This window comes from Colletotrichum jinshuiense, chromosome 10 (assembly GCF_051148585.1).
Source record: "Colletotrichum jinshuiense chromosome 10, complete sequence".
In the NCBI taxonomy this organism is placed as follows: Eukaryota; Fungi; Ascomycota; class Sordariomycetes; order Glomerellales; family Glomerellaceae; genus Colletotrichum; species Colletotrichum jinshuiense.
Genome location: NC_139303.1, coordinates 2,748,433 through 2,766,235, shown reverse-complemented (window position 1 = coordinate 2,766,235; position 17,803 = coordinate 2,748,433). Strand labels below are relative to the sequence as shown.

General features: G+C 52.6%; 5 protein-coding genes across 5 annotated transcripts; 3 read left to right on the top strand and 2 right to left on the bottom strand.

The window, feature by feature from the left end:
- Nucleotides 1-281: 281 nt before the first annotated feature.
- EsH8_X_000706 (integral peroxisomal membrane peroxin-domain-containing protein) lies at nt 282-2,936 on the top strand (the record flags this gene model as incomplete). Its single annotated transcript, XM_083274794.1, has 3 exons — nt 282-293; nt 911-2,335; nt 2,394-2,936. 3 exons carry the CDS (start codon nt 282-284, stop codon nt 2,934-2,936), a joined length of 1,980 nt encoding a protein of 659 aa, XP_083120186.1.
- Nucleotides 2,937-3,774: 838 nt separating this feature from the next.
- EsH8_X_000705 (uncharacterized protein) lies at nt 3,775-4,956 on the top strand (the record flags this gene model as incomplete). The annotated part of the gene is made up of 3 exons (XM_083274793.1): nt 3,775-4,121; nt 4,311-4,541; nt 4,788-4,956. The coding sequence occupies 3 exons, from the start codon at nt 3,775-3,777 to the stop codon at nt 4,954-4,956; spliced, it is 747 nt and encodes a 248-aa protein (XP_083120185.1).
- Nucleotides 4,957-5,819: 863 nt separating this feature from the next.
- On the bottom strand, nt 5,820-9,791 carry EsH8_X_000704 (uncharacterized protein; the record flags this gene model as incomplete). Its single annotated transcript, XM_083274792.1, has 10 exons — nt 5,820-6,054; nt 6,120-6,291; nt 7,239-7,460; nt 7,510-7,985; nt 8,041-8,193; nt 8,248-8,440; nt 8,531-9,040; nt 9,123-9,391; nt 9,448-9,548; nt 9,696-9,791. The coding sequence occupies 10 exons, from the start codon at nt 9,789-9,791 to the stop codon at nt 5,820-5,822; spliced, it is 2,427 nt and encodes an 808-aa protein (XP_083120184.1).
- Nucleotides 9,792-14,029: 4,238 nt separating this feature from the next.
- On the top strand, nt 14,030-15,244 carry EsH8_X_000703 (uncharacterized protein; the record flags this gene model as incomplete). Its single annotated transcript, XM_083274791.1, has 2 exons — nt 14,030-14,876; nt 15,111-15,244. The coding sequence occupies 2 exons, from the start codon at nt 14,030-14,032 to the stop codon at nt 15,242-15,244; spliced, it is 981 nt and encodes a 326-aa protein (XP_083120183.1).
- Nucleotides 15,245-15,492: 248 nt separating this feature from the next.
- On the bottom strand, nt 15,493-17,034 carry EsH8_X_000702 (FAD-binding oxidoreductase; the record flags this gene model as incomplete). The annotated part of the gene is made up of 3 exons (XM_083274790.1): nt 15,493-16,433; nt 16,491-16,764; nt 16,825-17,034. The coding sequence occupies 3 exons, from the start codon at nt 17,032-17,034 to the stop codon at nt 15,493-15,495; spliced, it is 1,425 nt and encodes a 474-aa protein (XP_083120182.1).
- Between the last annotated feature and the right edge of the window lie 769 nt (nt 17,035-17,803).

Here is a 17,803-nt window from a genome sequence, read left to right as displayed (position 1 = left end):
ATCCACCGGTTCAGGCTCGAGTTCGTCCTGGGAATGCGCATGCCCTCACTTTCTCGCTGAAGAGGATCTCGTTTATTTCCTTCGACCTCTGTCTCCTGCCCTATCCTACACCAGGTCCAGGTCGTGTACCGGCACTCTCCTCGACGTCTACTCGTCGACTTAATCTAGCTGCGCTCGACTAACCTTTGACGTCTGCCGGGCCCTTGGGAAGCAGGCGACGACAACGCGAAGCGGTAGCGGCACCGAAGATCAGCGGAAGCAGTGGAGGATCCGGGACATTGATGGCTGCCTTTGTGAGCTCCCCTCCCCCCCCACGCCCCGGGCCCTGGCTCTCTGTTTCTCGTCCCCGTCCCGCGCGCAACATTTCCCTACCCTTGCCCTTGCTCTTCATACTTGGTCGGCGTTGCTTTTGCCCCTCGTCATCGTGGAGCAATTACCGGTCCTCAATTTCTCCCCAGCTCCGCCTCGTTCCGCCGTGACCGAGAAAGGTGCTGCTGCTGCTGCTGCTGCGGTGCCTGTGCCTGTGCGCTTGTCGCTCTCCAGCCCTGCAAATGGCAGAGCAGAAGCAGAGCAGAGCAGAGCTCAGGACAGCTGCTGCCAGCAGCTCCCAGAGAGACGGCGCACGCCCCAAAGCTGCCTCTTCTCTGCCCCGACTGGCATGACGCTTGGGGCATCCTTCAACGCATCAGCCACGTCATAGCCTTTCTGTTCTGTTCGCCTTCTCCTCCTTCCCCCCCGTGCACATCCTCCGCGCATGCACCTGCACCCTCTCTGTTATTTCCCGTCAGATGGCATTCGCTCTGCGCTCTCCCATCTCCTCCCCCGGCCTCACTGACGGCTGCATCGGCTGCTCGTCAATCTCGCCAATCCATCCCCCACCCAGGCTAACCAACCCGTGTCCCCGGTGCAGGAAACGCCTTGGCTAGTCCACATGTCGACCCCGAAAGCCCACCGCGGCGCCGACGCCGACTCCGTCAACGATCCCTCCCAGGCCCCCTCCGGCCTCGACGGCACCCCCTCCGGCGCGCCTCCCACCTACGCGACCTTCTCTCCCGTCACGCTCTCCGCAAACACCCCGAGCCGCTCCTCCCGCCGTTCGACCATCATCGTTCATCAGAAGTCGCCCTTGCTGCTAGCCACCCCCCCGCAAATCACTCGCGCATTAGCATACTCGCATCCCTTCCTTCTCCCGCTCAACAAGCTCGCGGGGCTGTTGACATGGACGACCGACGATCCGTGGGAGAGCTTCCTGCTGCTCGCCTCCTTCTGGGCCGTCGTCCTGTACGGCGACATTGTCGTGCGCATGGCCGGCCCGATCGTCGTCGTCTTGACGCTAATAATGGGCATGTACGGGCGGCGCTTCAGCCCACTCAGTAGCAGCGGGTGGACGGAGCCGGCCTCCAAGGAGGCCGGCGGTGCGCAGAGTGCCGCAGGTGCGGCCGGGGCCAAGGGACAGAAGAGCACGCCCAAGAGCAACGCCGGCGGAAATGCCGCCAAGGGCCACCAAAGGGGCGAGTCCGAGGCCACGAACACGAGACACCAAAAGACGTTGGACGAGATCGTCGAGACGTTGAAGGAGTTCACCGGGCGCTGTAACGTCTTGCTCGAGCCACTCCTCGAACTGACCGACTTCCTGAGCACCCAGCGGACACCGACGTCGGCCACGACGCGGCCGGCCTTGACGACACTCTTCGTGCGGATATTGTTCTGCACGCCCTTCTGGGTGGCCCTGACGCTGCCGCCGCTACGAATCATCACTTCGCGGAGGGTGGCGCTGCTGTTTGGCACTCTGGTGCTGACGTGGCATGCCAGAGTCATGCGGGTCGCCCGGACACTTCTCTGGCGCAGCGCAACGATCCGGAGGACGGCGGCCTTGGTCACCGGCTTGACCTTCGAGAAGCCGGTCAAGGCCGTGCCGGTGTACTTGACAACGAATGGAGATAGCGGCAAGTTGCAGGCCAAGCGCCCGGCGACGTCGGAGCTCACCAAGGCGCTGCGGAAGCAGTCGCATAAGCATGGCAACAATGCAACGAGCAAGGACGCAGGGGTCAAGTTCACATTCATCATTTACGAGAACCAGCGGCGGTGGGTGGGGCTCGGCTGGACGCAGAGCATGTTCGCCTACGAGAGGTCGGCCTGGACCGACGAGCACAACAACCCCGTGCCGTCGCGCGACACTTTTGAGCTGCCCGAGGTGGAGGACGGCAGCAACATGAGCTGGCGGTGGGTTGACGGCGGCAAGTGGAGGGTAGACGGGGTACCGGATGATGGGACCGAACCCGTTGACTACGACGGGGAGGCCGGGAAGAATGGCTGGATATACTACGATAACAAGGTGAGCACTTGCATGACATGACACGGTGATGCGCGACTGTGGTTAACATGAGGACAAGTGGCAAAATGGCCGCCGCGGCGCCGACGGCTGGGGACGGTGGACGCGTCGGAGGAAGTGGTACCGTGACGCCGAACTGGTCGAGGTCTCTGAAGAGGACGACGTGGCACACGAATTAGACGCATCACAAGCTGCAAACCTTCCACGGCCCGGGTCGCCAAAAACCAACCCGCCGGGGCCCGCCTTGACGACGCAGAGGTACAGCACGCTCGAGGAGAAGATGGTATCCCCCACACAGTCCGCACATGACCTGACCCTGCCAGATAGGGATGCACTGGAGAGGGAAAAGGACGACACGGCATCCACACTCTCGACAAGCTCCGGCGGGCGGTCGTTCTTCAAGGCGCCGTCGCTTAGGAGGAAGGTCACGGACAAGAGCGCCAGCAGCAAGGCCGACAAAGAGCAGGACCGGAGCCGCAGGGCAAGCGAGGCGAAGAGCGAGGAGGAGGCCGCGGCGCTGGGCCTGAAGCTCAACCTCGCGCTGCAGGGGAAGGACGGCGGGCAGTGGGGTATTGGCGACGAGGCCCGGATGAGCCTAGAGTGACTCGGGCAGGGGGGGTTTTATGAGGGTGGTACCGGTACCGCCACGACGGTTGCCGTCAATTCAAATGAGATGACACATAGGATGGGGCATGGGCGGCGTTGTTGGGCTGTAGAGTGTAATGATTAGGCAGATGTACGATTTGGAGTAGTCATGCAAGCGTGTACAAGACTAAAAACGGGCTAGCTGGCTGTCACTTTGCGTACCTGTCACTCGGCCTGCCTCGGCCTTGTCAGTAGCATGAGTGGTCGTGCAGGTGAGCTGAACGAGTGAGACATGGGGTCTTTTAGGGGTGGTTTCCTGGGGTAGCAGGCCTGCTGAGGGGTCTGACTGGGGAGATGATGTGAGATGCTCAGCTGCGCCGTCTTGGTGACGGGGTCAGCTGGCCACGTGTCGAGAGGATATCTGATACCGCGGCCTCTTCCCCAGGGACGAAAACACCAAAATGCTCCGAAATGGTACCATCGAAACGTGATGCCATGTCTTGATATGCTGGAGCCCAATTCTCCTCAGGCGCTAGCTCGATTTTCTTCTTCTTTTCATACCTTTCTTTTCTGTTGGTGCTGTTCTTGTAGCATACTTCACAACCGACTCTCCCTCTCCCTCTCCAATCAGTAGTCGAAGTAAAGGAGCAACGCAACTCGCTCTTTTTTTTTTTTTCTCCCACTCTCTCCCTCCCCTCTTTGTCGTTGAATTGTGGTCGTATATTGGCCGGGCCTGCGATCGCGCAAAAGAGATATATGCCGACAGGGAAGTCTAGAAGACGCCGAAAGAGAAAGGAAGCAGGCGAGAAGAAAGAAAGCAAGAAAGAGAGAGACGGAGAAAACCCCGGAGGCAAACCATGGAAACCGCGTCACGCCTCGCTTTGATGGCGGTGTTCGCCCAGGCCGGGAGCCCTCGGCAGGGGCAGGAGAAGGCGATCTGGAACGGGTCGCGGGAGCATTTGCCCATCATCAGGGTCGAGGACTACGACGCGGAGGCTGGTGTCGGCGGCGAGGGGAAGAGGAGGATGGCGAGGAAGAGGGCGGGCGGGCGCGGCAGCGGCGACGGGGGGGTCAGGGGCGGAGGCGGGCTGGAGGGGGCCCTGTGGCTGCTGCTGCTGGGCTCCGAGTGCTGCGTCGTCGCCGGGATCGAGGGCTGGATCGTGTACATGGGGACTCGGGGGTGCGACTTTGACATTTGGATCTGGTGAGTTTCTATTTTGTTTTGTTTATCAGGAGCGTTTGTCTCTGTACACGTCGATTTTGCCCGAGTATCCCATCCATCCTCCCTGCGAATGGAAACTGGGAGGGGGTGAGCCCGGCCTGATGGCACTTTTTGGGGGGGTGGGAGAATTCTCGGCTGACGATCGGGCTGGGACGCCCGCGGCGAGAATAGGCTATCCGAGTTCGCGTCGCCGGCGCTGATGGTGCTCTTCAGCGCCTCCTTTTCCGCGGCGCTGCTCCGCACGGCCGGGTGCCTGGGCAGGCTCGGGGACCTGGGGTTCCAGGCTGCCGGGCTGGTCCTGGCGACGTTTTGCGCCGTCGTCATCTGCTCCGGTGCCAGTGGCGTTGGCGAGGGGGAGAGGAAGGGGGTGAGGGTCGTTATTGGGCTGGCTGTCAAGATGTGGTGAGTTCTTTTCTTCTTCTTCTTATTCTTCTTTTTGTTCCTTTTTTGGTTCTTTCCCTCCTTCCTTTTTCCTGTCTTTCTTGCCGGGATTCGGGGTATGAGCTCGTTGTGTGAGCGTCTTATTTGTTCCTTTCCTCTTTCTTTTACTTCCCCCTTCTTTTCTTTTTCCTTAATTTGTTTTTCTTTTTTGGATTTATTCTTTTGCATCCCTTTCAGTTCTGGGTACGGGCTGCTGACAACGGACAGGTTCCTCTTCTTCATCGGCTTCTGGTGCGCGGTTTTCCAGTGGTTGAGACACGACCGGGAAAAGACGACGCAGAGGAAGGGCAAGAGGAGGGAAACGGGCTACGGCACCACCTCGGGCGGGCTGGCGACGCAGGACGAGACCTTTGAGGGGTTTGTGGGCGACCTCTGAGCAGCTCGTTGCGTGCTGTATGATATTTTGTTTTCCTGAGTCGGGGTTTGTTTACTACGGGCGGCGTTTTCTGACTGGGCGGGCGGTCGGTTGGGGTTGTTTCTTTCTGGGGGCCATCCATGATCCTATCAGAACGAATTTTCACATCATGTCGGGGGGTGGGGAGAAACGTGTACACGGCCTTTTGAAAAGGACTGCCGAGCATCGAGCCATGGTTTCTATGGTTTTGTTGAAATATAAAGTGTTGAATCACGAAGCTTCAATCATCAACTCACCAATGTGGTATCATTGTTGTCCACATTGAACCCCTTGCCAGAAGAAAACAAGTTAACGACCACGTCTGCTTCCCCGCCTGAAAGAACAAGATTAGAGATGCCTTTTCAGAGCTGTGTTGTTTCCCATGCTTTTCCTTTATTTGTAAGCGTAAAGATTTCCGCTATCCAGTATAAGTTTTGTTATTCATGTCACCTTTGCTGAGGGAGTGGCGGTGGACCGCCTATTAGACAAATCCTCCCGTCAAGAAAGATATACTATTGCCTACACGCTAGCATTTTCCCATGAAGCAGAACTGTTGCCTGCGCTCCTGTAGTTCTGGTGGACCGGTGGGTTGGCCGTGGATGCTCGGGTCTATCAGGATGGTCTTTTGAAGCCGTCGCACTGTTTTGGACTGACCCCGTGTCCGTCAGGGGCCCAGCACCTAGCACCTCTACCAACTCCTGCTTGTTGTCCGGTTAACTCCAGTGGCGACGTCGATAGGAACAGCGGACTGCGAGAAATAGAATACTATAAAGATTCGTTCGGTTTGCCACGGCAAGATCCCCACAAAGCAGCCGTACTTCAGTGGCCCGCGGATGGGTGCCTGTCTAGGTCGGCATAGAAAAAGTGTTGGTCCCGGCGAGTGGCGCCCGCTTGTATTCTCGGCGGCTCAACATGGATTCGTGGGACTCGTTGTACGTGTCGACCAACGTGCCGACATTCTCGTACCTCCAGCCCAAGTACCACTCGGTGCGACCCTCGACGTCGGGATGCAAGTCCTGATTCGAGTCGAGCATCCTCTCCTCGAAACCACCGTCGATTACCGCGGGCACGACGTTGGGACTGGACGCAACCACTGGGGCGACTCGTAGAAATCTGCCGGCATCCTAGCCGGCGTATCGAGGCACTTGCGGTCCACGTAGACGCAATACTGGAACCGCGGCAGCTGTTTCATCCCTCGCATGGTGGCGCCGGGCTCGTCGCGCTCTTCGCTGCGGCCTGCGCACCAATAACCAAAGTGCCGTCGTACGTCAGCCTTGGACGCACCGTCAGGCGTGGCCTGATCGGAAATCACCGGCCCTAATAGTCACATGTCAGAAATGCCATGGTACAGCCGTTACAAACATGTCCTGCCTACAGTCCATATACTGCTCAAAGAGTACGTCGCCGCCCAATGATACGAGGGAGTTGAGTGCAGTAAACTTGAGCACCTTTAAAGGTGGCGCTCGCACGCCTCGTCGTCGTCATACGTTGTCTTATAAACTACAACCCTCAGCGGTGGAAGCCCAATCTCTCTATGGCAAGGACCGTCGAACTCAGCGGGTGTTCCCACCAGGTGGGCATTTCGAGGTCTTCGAGGGCTCGTTTTGGGTGCTCATCCTCCTGGAGGCTGACAATGTCGACCGCTGCCAGTGATTGAAAATCACATGCTGGGCGGGGTGGCGAGTCCTACACAGCAACAGCCTTTGGGCCAACGCTGGTTGCATCGTAGCCAGCGAACCAAGCCTTTAGGGGGTTTTGGTGGTTGGTTCTGTAGCACGCACGCATCGATGACTTAAGTAGCTGGAACTAGTACAGTCCTGTGGGAGTTCACCCTATGTAGCAGCGTTGCCTCTGATCTTTATTTTTTTTAGATGAGGCTACAATAAAGGAGTTTGGTAATAATATATAAGCAAACTGCAAAGTAACATGCTCTCAGGGCTTTCTGGTGAATACTGTTTGTGCACCTACCAGAACAGGTCCCCTGTGGCAAAATTATCCATCAGATCGGCCATTGAATATGGCTCGCCAGCCCCTAAAAGTTCATTGAAGCCCTGTGGTAGATAGTTGGCCAAGTTTGAGAAGGCTTCCTCCATTACTTCATTTTGTCCTATATTCGCGCTCTGAGATGTCTCGCACACTTCAGCAGGAGCAATGTCTTGGCTTGACGACACCGCTTTTGTAACACAGTTGGCGTCTTCTCGCCCTGGAGTTGAAAAGTCCATCATTAGTGCCTGCTCGGCTTCTGTAGGTACTCGCACACTTACTTATATGCAAGCTTTGGGCCATGAAGATCAAGGTTGCCGTAAACTTGGCGCACTTTTCCGTCATAGGATTCTGGATGTCTAAACCAGCGATGCAGCTGACAGAATCTTTCAGAATCTGGTCCAGCTCCTGAGACGTGCCTGCGTAGACTTGCGCAAATGCTGAGGATGCATAGCCCTCCTCGACAAGTTTGATCGCGACAATCGTCAGTGAAGCATTGAAAGCTAGCAGATTAGTCAGTCAACGTCGGCTGGCTGCGGAGAGTTGACTCACTGAAATATAGACTAAACCACCAAGCACCCAGGAAGGAGACCGCCGGCTGTCGGTCGTTTGCTAGTTTGCAGGCTTCCACTAAGCGAATAATGGCTTCCGCAGATTGGAGGCACACTGTTCTACTCAGGTGCCAGGCCCGTTGCAGAGTATCAGCTTCCTGTGGCGACTGGGGGCTTCCATCTAATGCCTGTAGACAACGGTCCAGGATGGGTCGGTGTGACAGGATTTGGAGGTTGTGGTGCCTCAGTGTTAATATCACTCGAAGCTTTAGTAGCATTGGGTTGTCTTCCGACTTGGCCACTTCACCTGGTCCGACAAGTTGCATCGAGAGAGGTAGGGATGCCTGCCAATCGGCTAACTTTTGCCCGATATGAATCACACTAGACATGGTGTTTGCCAAAGATGCCGACCCACTTGACCCGATATTGCTCTCAAAGAGCTCGTCAATGACGGCGGTAGTAATGCTATAAAGGGTTCTAGAAGTCTCATTAGCAAATGATAGAAGCGTCAGGGACTGGGTTCATGACGGACATGGACGCGTTCCAGAACAGCGTGCTGTTTTCTTCACCAGACCAACTCGACGAACCCGAACCTCTTTGGGATGGCATGAAATGTCTCGGAAGAGGTGTCCGAATATATATCTGGGGGATAAGAGGGGGGCGGCCAAATGTCATGCTTAATGTTCTGCTTAGATATTAGAGAAGTGAAACAATGCACTGCCTAGGAATGTCCACTGACCGGTCAAGAACGACGCAGCCATACCACGTGCGTATTCTGATCTCTCGCTCAAGCGAGTCAAACCTTTGCAGAGCTAGCTCGGAATGGAATCCCAACTCCAACGCAGCCTTGACAGCAAGCCCATGTATAGCCCATGTCTGAACAGATCGCTCACTACCCTGAAGATACTGAGACATCAAAAGCATAGCCTGAACTGTCCAAACCTTGTTAGAAGTGCGCTATAACATGCCTGTCCCGCAGGATGCACAGATCCACTTGAGGCATTGAAGGATTACTACTATACCTGCTTCGACGCTGGCTTCAGTCATCATTTGACTCTTGAAAATAGCTTCGGCGTGCCGGTAGTGGACCTCCGATACGGCCTGTCTGTCATGCAGCCCAAGACCAGAAGCGTTAGTGGTGCTGGTAGCCATAGCTAGAATCATGTTCAACAATGCAAGCCAAGATTGCTTCGCATTCTGCACTCCAATTGTTGTAAAGTGTGTCAAAGTTTTAAAAAAGGTCTCTTCATGGACATAAGGAAAGATCAATCCTGCATTACCGAAGAATTGGCGTACGAGACTGTAGACCTCTTCTTCAGGCGGCAAACGGCGCGGTTCGGATTGACCTTTTAGATTCTTGGAGTTAGGCAAACCATAGACTGGTGACAGAGGCCTGGAGATAGCTAGAGTATGTGGTTGGGTAGCTTGACTGGGTGCTGCCGACGCCCCTTGTTGCCCTTTTTGGCGGTCATGGAGCATATGATCGAGAGTGCGGCGTACGATTCTCGTGAATGCAATGTTGGATGATGGCCCTGGTAATGTATGATATCAGTAATTGTTCATGCTTAGGTCTCGAACATCGGACTTTCAAGTCGATGCCGTATAACACAGTACCGAAGTAAGTCCAGGTCTCGTCATTGCTATAGTCGATGGTACCGACGCCATCGGTTGCATCTGGAGTTATCCCGACTACGCTTTCATGTTCCACGTCCAGCGCTTCTTCCAAGCGAGTAGTGTCGATGGTTTGGTCGACAGCGCATGTGTTGTTGCGTGGGTAGACAACATGCTGTGCTCCGTTGGGCAACGCGGTAGAGATGATTTGCTTCAGCCGATATAATTCTTCTTCCACATCTGCCAATCGATTTTCCACTTGCTCTAGATACCTGACCACTTTGTGAGATTTATATTGATGACGATGACAAGTAGAGGCCGGACGTACTGCTTCGGTACCAGCCCGTTGCTTGCGCCAGAGTTCGCGGCGTAGACACAATCGATGCCTTGCTCAACACAAGTGGAGCACTGCGGCCTGGCTCCGTTGCACTTTTCCCATAGAACTCACGTCAGCTCGCCTCCTCGAGTTTTACTTTGGAATATTTGTGCCTTCCCCCCTGTCTAATGATTTTGAATAGGCGACAACTTCCTCATTCGTTCCAATCAAGCCAAGGAATCGGATGATTTCGCACTTACTCTTGACTTCCGAGTCCGACACGAACTGCATGCGACCGGAATCCGCTTCCGCTTCCGGATTGTCGTGGTTCCTTGCTTGGGGGTGATGTTCTCCATAGGATAACTTCCTACGTACCTACAGGTTAAGCGTCAAGACAGGGCGGGATACGGTAGGCGCGGGGATTTAGAGAAAAAGATGTCAAAAACGCCGTTGTAGGCAAAAGGGGATGGCGGGGAGTTAGGAGATATGCGAAACTCTAAACTCTATTCGGCTATTGCGCAAAGGTGGTGGTGCTAAAACGTTTCGCGCTGTAGTTAGTGGGTGCCTAAGTAAAGACTGGTGACCATGCCAGCACGGCCAAAGCTTAACTCCCCGATCCACCCTGTTTTTTCGTAACTTGGTGACTAGATGGATACAATGAACCCGAAGCCGAGACAGGAGCTGGTCTCCAAAAAGAATAGGTTATAGCACACAATTTTACAAAATTTAAGTTGATTTTTATACCAGTAATTCATCGCCGCTTACAATAGAAACGTTCAATTCTTCAATCTACAGAGTCTTGGTGCTTGTGAACCATGCCGAGGTGCATCTCCTTATTTTTGTGTGATGGGCCGAATAATTTGCACAGCCAGGATCCTATCCCATTGAGTGCGGCAAGACGCCATTTTTGCCAAGACCGATAATCTCCACTTTATCCCCATTATTACCCCGCATTTAAAGGGATACATGACGATACAGTCATGTATCCCTATGCTCTTTTACCTGGCATCACCACCAAATCCACCATCTTAACCAATACTGCGATGTCTTCTAGTGATTCTGATGATTCTGATGCTTCTGTTACCTCTGTACGCAGCTGTATAGTAGTAGAGGTCCTTCTAGAAGACCTTTCTGCTGCTTGTACTGCTGACTATACGCCGGAACGTTGTGACGCTGCAACAGTCCGGCCCCATAAACCTCCTACTGTTAACCGTAGACCTCCAGGCTCTTTCACACCTTTCAATATACCAGCCCGGCCGCAACAGATCCAGCAGCTACCAGCAAGCCAGCTTAACCTTTTCCTATAGTATATCCCACATAGCCTTGTTGAGCAGTAGGCCCAATAAACGAATACAGCACTACCTTCTAAGGAGGGCCCCCAAGCTAGACGGTCAAGAGCAAACAAGTAGAAGGAGACTTCTACAGCAGAGATCTACCTCCTTATAGGCATCCTACTATATATAGGGATCCATAATGAATCTACTATAGCAGGATACTAGTCATCTCAGCAGCAGCAGGAGGATCCTATCCATCTATTTACCCGGTTTATACCACAGGATCGATTCCAGGTACTATTCTAACGGCTACAGATCTTTAACACTACTAAGTTCCAACCCAGCCAGTCTACTACGTAGTCTACTACACAGTCTACTACGTAGTCTACTACACAGTCTACTACGCAGTCTACTACACAGTCTACTACGCAGTCTACTATACAGTCAAGTAGGCAAGGTAGAAGACATAGATGGAGACAGGCCCAAGATGTAATGCCAGCTGTATACCGGAAGGTTAACGAGTGGTCTACTCACATCCAAGAGACTGGAGATTCCTTCTATATACCTGGGTCTAACCTTACAGTTAACGAAGCTATAGTCCGATTTACAGGCCGATCTCTTGAGACAACAACGATTCCAATAAAGCCTATTCCAACTGGGTATAAGATCTAGGTGCTGGCCCAAGCAGGCTACTATCTACGGTGGTTGTGGCACGTACATGGAAAGGGCCCATACGGGTTGGTTGCCCAGGCACAGTCAACACAGTCAACACAGCCAGCACAGCCAGCACAGCCAGCACAGCCAGCCCAGCCAGCACAGCCAGCCCAGCTAGCTGTATTAACACCAACACAGCAGGTAGTCACTACACTTATTGCCTTATTACCAGCTGCAATCTACCACATCTTTCTAGACAACCTGTTTGCTTCTATACGACTATTTCAGGCCTTACGTATACAGCAGGTTGGTGCTTCTGGGACCTGCCGGAAGGATAGTGGTATAGATAAGATCCTAGTTGTTAAGAAAGAGACTAAAGGATGGGGAATTCCATAAGGCGAAATACACTATATCCCTACATCAGATAGGCAGGTATTACACCTCTACCTACTTACCTACCTACCTACCTACCTACCTACCTACCTACCTACCTACCTACCTACCTACCTACTTACCTACCTACTAACTATACTATAGGTTAACTAATTCACCTAGAAGGATAACGCTCTTATGCTCTTCCTTACAACTGTCTTTTAGAGTAGTAAAGAGGTTGTACGCGCCTGCCGCCAGCCAGCTGGAGATTCTGCTGTAAAGCAGGCTGCCCGGCAGGTCTTTAGTCTAGACGTCCAGAAGGACCTTCTAATACCTAGAGCAATTAATGTATACAACCACAGAATAAATAGTGTTAATATAGGGGACCAGATGAGGTCCTATTATTAATACAGCCGCCTTATTCGTCGAGGTGGTTGGCAGGTAATTACCTAGAATTTCCTACTAGAAGTAGTAGTTGTAAATAGCTTCCTACTGCAGCTTTAGGGCAACCCTAAGTGGCAGAAGGTAAAAAGCCAGTATAAGTAGCGGAAGCTACTTACAACCCAGCTTATCCAACAGTATAAGCCAGTAGTAAAAGGTCGGCAGAAGTCACAGCCACAACGGGCTACAGATAAAAGGAATACCTCTATTCCTTAGCAGCAGCATATAAAAGGCATAAGAAAGGTAAATTCACGGTGTTCTTATTATAGTAATAAGAAGGCGTTATCTAATAGGGCTGCTTTAAGTAAGGTATCTGGGAATAACCTCAACCAGCAGCAACCAAGATACACTCAAAAGGGCTGTCTAGACTGTAACGTACCTCTATGTATTAGTAGAGATTACTGGTACCTCTGGCATACCCAAAATATATAGGTAATAGAGGTACTACGAATCTATTGGCTAGGTTAATAGTTTTATACGCCCTTATTGGTCCTACCCCGCCCTTGGCAAAAATGGCGTCTTGCCGCACTCAATGGGATAACAGCAATCTCAGAGCCAAATGAGATGGGTTGAATATCGAAACGCCATTCTATGATGAAATAACGTTCATCATTGAATACTTCGTCTTTTTTTTTTGTTCACAGACTTTGGTTTAACCCATTTCTGCGATGGTCGTATTCTCCAACAGAAGTATTTACCCAATTGCGTGCGCCCAAGTTGATTCGGAGTTTTCGGGATCAGATAGGTTTGGCTAGAGCTTGCATTTCAATGAATGGCATTCTTGAAAACATTGCTGTGTCCATTACACAGCGTATCTCCCTCCTCCATTGCCTCGCCCAGAACATTACACCATCACAGTGCCCTTGGTGCCGACTGCCAATGGTTATCAATCACCCGCGTCACCAGTCAGGAGGAAATAGACGCAACAATACAGTAATCTTGAGTATATCGAGGTGCGAGGAACTATATACTAACGTAAAATTGGCAGGAAAATACAAGTAAGTGAAAGCCCCACCCCGCGCGGGAGAAAAGAAAACGGGGAAACAGGATTACATGGTGCGAAGCAGTTTGACGGGGGACGTTTACCGCTGCAATTAAGTATCTCCCACGGACCAAGTTGTTGGAAGTTAATACAACCGTTCATTGGCCGAAGCTTTTGGCCTGGGGTCACGTAAACCATATGTTTAGCAGGCTATGTGCCAGGGAAGATGGAAGGGTAGATTTCGTCAGCCGTTTCTAGAGGAGAGACTGCAGCGTGAGTACATGCAATTCGCGGGGCCAATCATCAGATAGCAAGTAGAGAATTATTTTTTACCATTTGAAATTTTCTTACGTTTGACTTCCGATTGGTGCCGGGCCCATCCTGAGCAGTCTATCTCGGCTAACCGTGTACGTTAGGAAGACGCGGGCAGCTAACAAATCGGTGGTGGGGCCCGACCGTGTACGTTAAGAAGACGCGGGCAACTAGCAATTCCGAAGTGGGACCCGACCGTGTACGTTAAGCGGTCCCGAGTTGCGGGGGCCCGGCGGTCGCAAGTCGCGGCCGGCGCAATTTGCGCAGCCATCGTGACCGTGTACGTTAGGAGGAGCCGGTATCAAATGAAAAAGTGTGCCGGACGGAAAACCTTGACAGTGCTAGTCATCCGGGCCTTGCTTGATTCGAAAGCACCTTTCTGCCGGCGAATGAGTAGACTTGGTCTATAAGTAGCCTGGCACCCCCCTTCCCTTGAGTCTAGGGTTTTCTTCTTCATCCTCATCACTCGGTGTCTGCATTCCTCATCTGAACCTTCCATGTTCTTTGGCCAACCATTTCAACCATCTTTAGTACCTTCCATATCTATCAACCCTACGCCATGTGGTCAGCCATGCCAAAGGTGACCCTCGACATCAAGATCGACGATCACCACGCGTCCAAGATCTATACAAGCAGCTCCCGTATTACGGGAACAGTTTACGTCATCTCTAAAAATGACGTATCCTTTCACTGCATGCAAATTGCACTCATTGGCACTTCTCGTACCCGAGTTGATATGCTGCCTGCTCCCAAGGTAACCAACGACATCTTCCTCAAGTTGGACATGCCCGTGACCAAGATGTCCTACCCACCAGGGCAGGTCTTCAAAAGTCTCGAGTCTTACGGTATTCCTTTCGACTTTACAATTCCTCGTGTACTTCACAAAGACGCTTGTGATGCTGGATCAGGGTGTGAGCACAACCACGACCAGCACATGCGACTCCCTCCAACGATGGGCAATTGGGAGAAGGACGACATGGCGCCTGACATGGCCCAAGTTGAATACACGGTAGTGGCCCGTCTGTTGCGAAAACCATCAGCTGAGCCAAGCCATACAATCGAAAACAGCCTACCGATCAGGGTTCTGCCGGCATTCCCTGAAGATCCACCTCTGAGCATCAACAGTCAGGACGCGAAATACACGCTTTCCAGAAGCAAGTCAATCCGTCGAAGCCTGTTGTCTACTCAAAAAGACAAGGTTATCGTCACCACGACCCAGCCCCAAGCTGTTCATCTCGGCAACGGCGGGCACCAACATTCTGGCTCCGAGACCTCAGCCATGTTGGATTTCCTCTTCGAGTCCTCCTCCGCCTACTCCTTCCCGCCGGAAGTAACCCTAGGCCAGCTCAGACTGGAGGCACAGACATGGTTCACCGGAACACCAATGAAGATGCTACCCGATCTAGGTGATCCGAGGCTGGATATGGGGATCCGTGAGCAGAGATATTCCACAACAGTTAAGCTTTCGTCAACCGATGCGGGGGCCATTTTATGGCACCGAGACAATGCTACAGAGGGGCAGAGCACAGCCACTTGGCGATCGAGAACAAGAATTCCGATCCGTCTCCCAACAGCACAAAGGATGTTTCTACCCACATTCTACAACTGTTTTATTGCCCGGAGCTACATCTTGCACATAGGTGTCATTATCAATGGCGCGAAGACCAGTCTCTCTGTACCACTTCAGATTGCCTACCGACCGCTTGCTCCAATCATATTGGAGCGAGGAGTGGAAGACCTACCATCATTTGATGCATCAATGGCGTGGAGATGACTGTGCAGTTGATTAGTATCTGTGCTGTGGGGATGGAATGGTTTTGTAATTTTCAGTGGGAGAGCACTATTTGACGATTCACGACGAAAAGAGCGGACGTCCTTCCAAGGAAGGTTGTTAATGGGAGTTTGCACTAGGGGTTTCTTTCGGGCTAATTTCATCATTCCAAGTTTATTATGGTATACCAAGTTCTTCCAATACATGCTATCGACCAGCTCTAATCGGAAAACTGATCAGTCCGCTGTATCCTAAGCCTGAATCATGAACCACTGATTGAAGGCTCCTAAAGGATCCCACAACGCCTTGAGTTGCCTCAAGCGCGGAAGACTTGACCCATAAATCGCTTCTGGCTCCTCGTCACCGTACGCAAAGTTGACATATGTTGGGTTCGCAGTCGACCTGTTGGAGAAGCTCCAAATGTCCCTGACCTTTCGCCCAAACACCTCTGCCTCTGTGTCCAACGCAGCGTCGGCATACCAAGGAAGCACAATTGCCTGCGCAAATGATTCCCGGCGGAGAGCTTCCTGAAAGGCGGCCGATCCTACGGGAACGGAGGCGGCTTTTGTCAAATTGTAGCGCTCGACCAGCAACGCCGAGTTCGGTGCCTTTGCCTGGAACTCGGTGTACAGATTCCAGATCTCAGTCCATGTCTCCGGCTGCATGTGTTTGAGGGAAGTGCTGAAACCGGGCTTGCGGTCTCCACGGGCGCAGAAGTTGTCATTTCCCGTGTTCCAGTTGTCGTATGAAGCAACACTGCTGCTGTTTAAAACAGGCCCAAGGGCGTATAAGGGCGCATACGCAGCACGACCAGACTCTTCGGTTCCCTTTCGAAGAAAACCTGTGACGAGTACCGTTGGCTCGTTGGAGGGCGGCCCCGAGTTTACCAGGACCAAGTATACGACCTGCTCAGGCTTCAGCGGGAGGTCTTGGATTACTTGTGCAACCTGGGGGAGCTTGTCGGGGGAGAAGAATAGGTTCATAAGCCAGGCAGTACGGTCCTCTGGTGACGTGGGCCATGTCCTGACCGTGGCCGAGGTGACGATACCAAAGTTGGGCCCGGCACCGCGAAGCGCCCAAAAGAGGTCTGGGTGAGAGGTTGGCGAGACTGTGAGGATCTCTCCACTGGCGACAACCACCCGTAGTGAGAGGATATTGTCAATCCCAAGGCCAACTTCTCCCATGAGATTTCCTAACGGAGATTAAGCATGATACTCATTTTTGGGAAAGTGTCACAATCATGACATACCATAGCCACCGCCGAGAATGGCACCAAGGGCGCCTACACAATTGCAATTGCCTGTCTGTACCAAAACACCAGCAGCATTGGCCGCTTGGATCGTTTCGCTGATGATTGCCCCACCGCCAATGGTTGCTTGTGTCTTGTTATCACTGAAGGTGACTGCGTTCAGGCCAGCGAGATTGATAAGAACGCCATCGTTGCCAAGGTTGAATGTTTTCGCCCATCCGTTACCACCGTTTTGCGCTGCAAATGGCACGCCACGCTCCACGCAGTACTTGACCTGGGCACGACGTTAAGCAATCTTGATGCATGGGTTAAAGAGTGTCCCAAATAAACATACTACGGCGGCGACGTCCCTCTCCCTTGTGACGTTCACCACAATGGCCGGGTTTGGCGCATTATAGGTACTCCATCTGGTCCGAAGCTCCACAGATACCGAGCATGACCTTGATACTAGAGCTTTGAGATCCTCTGCAACGGACGGTGCCCTCGTTGCGAGGGCAGACGCCGCTGCGAGCCAAAGGTGTAGGGAAAAGAGCATCCGCATCATGCCGTAAGAGTTGGTTGGAGATGTCAAAAGGGCCCCAATATTTTGCAAAGCGACCGGCGGAAGTGTATTATATTTACGAGCTCTACGGCGCCATTGCCGCTGCGTGACTGCTGTATGCGCGTAGAATGCAGTTGTGATCAGGCAATGTAAGCACTAAACACGCGCCCATGGAATGTAGCTTTAATTAACGGAATATACAGCTAGAACATGCCATTGAAAGCGCATGGCAGGGCGAATGGCTGGGGCGGGGGAGTCTCATGTTACATCGTTCAGCAGCATGCAGTCGCTTCTGGTGCAACTACTTACTAAGGCAACGGGAATTATCCCTGCGAACACCCACAAGACGATGAATACGAAAACTTTCGCGAAGCAAGCGAATAGAACATTTTTTGAACCGGTTGTCGCAATGCCCCTTAACTTCGTGGACGGAACTGTGTCTCAAGAGCCAGAGACCTGCGTATTGCGGGAAACAAAATCCCGCCCGAAGTACCTAGGCATTTGCAAGAGCCGGACACCTAGAGGTCACGACGGCGATATAGATAGCGACAATAGGCATGTTAGCGACATGTTTTACGCTATGGAAACTAAAGTTTCTGGATACCATGAAGGAATGTATTCAATCAACCGAAAGCGCGGGCCAAGAAGTGATCGCAGCAACCCAGGACCAGTCTGCCCCCTTGGCCGACCGGTGTCTCAATATGTGGGTTGTCTTGGGTCTCCCCGTATGTTGAAAGGAAGGCGAGAACACGAATTTTTAAAAAAAAAAAAA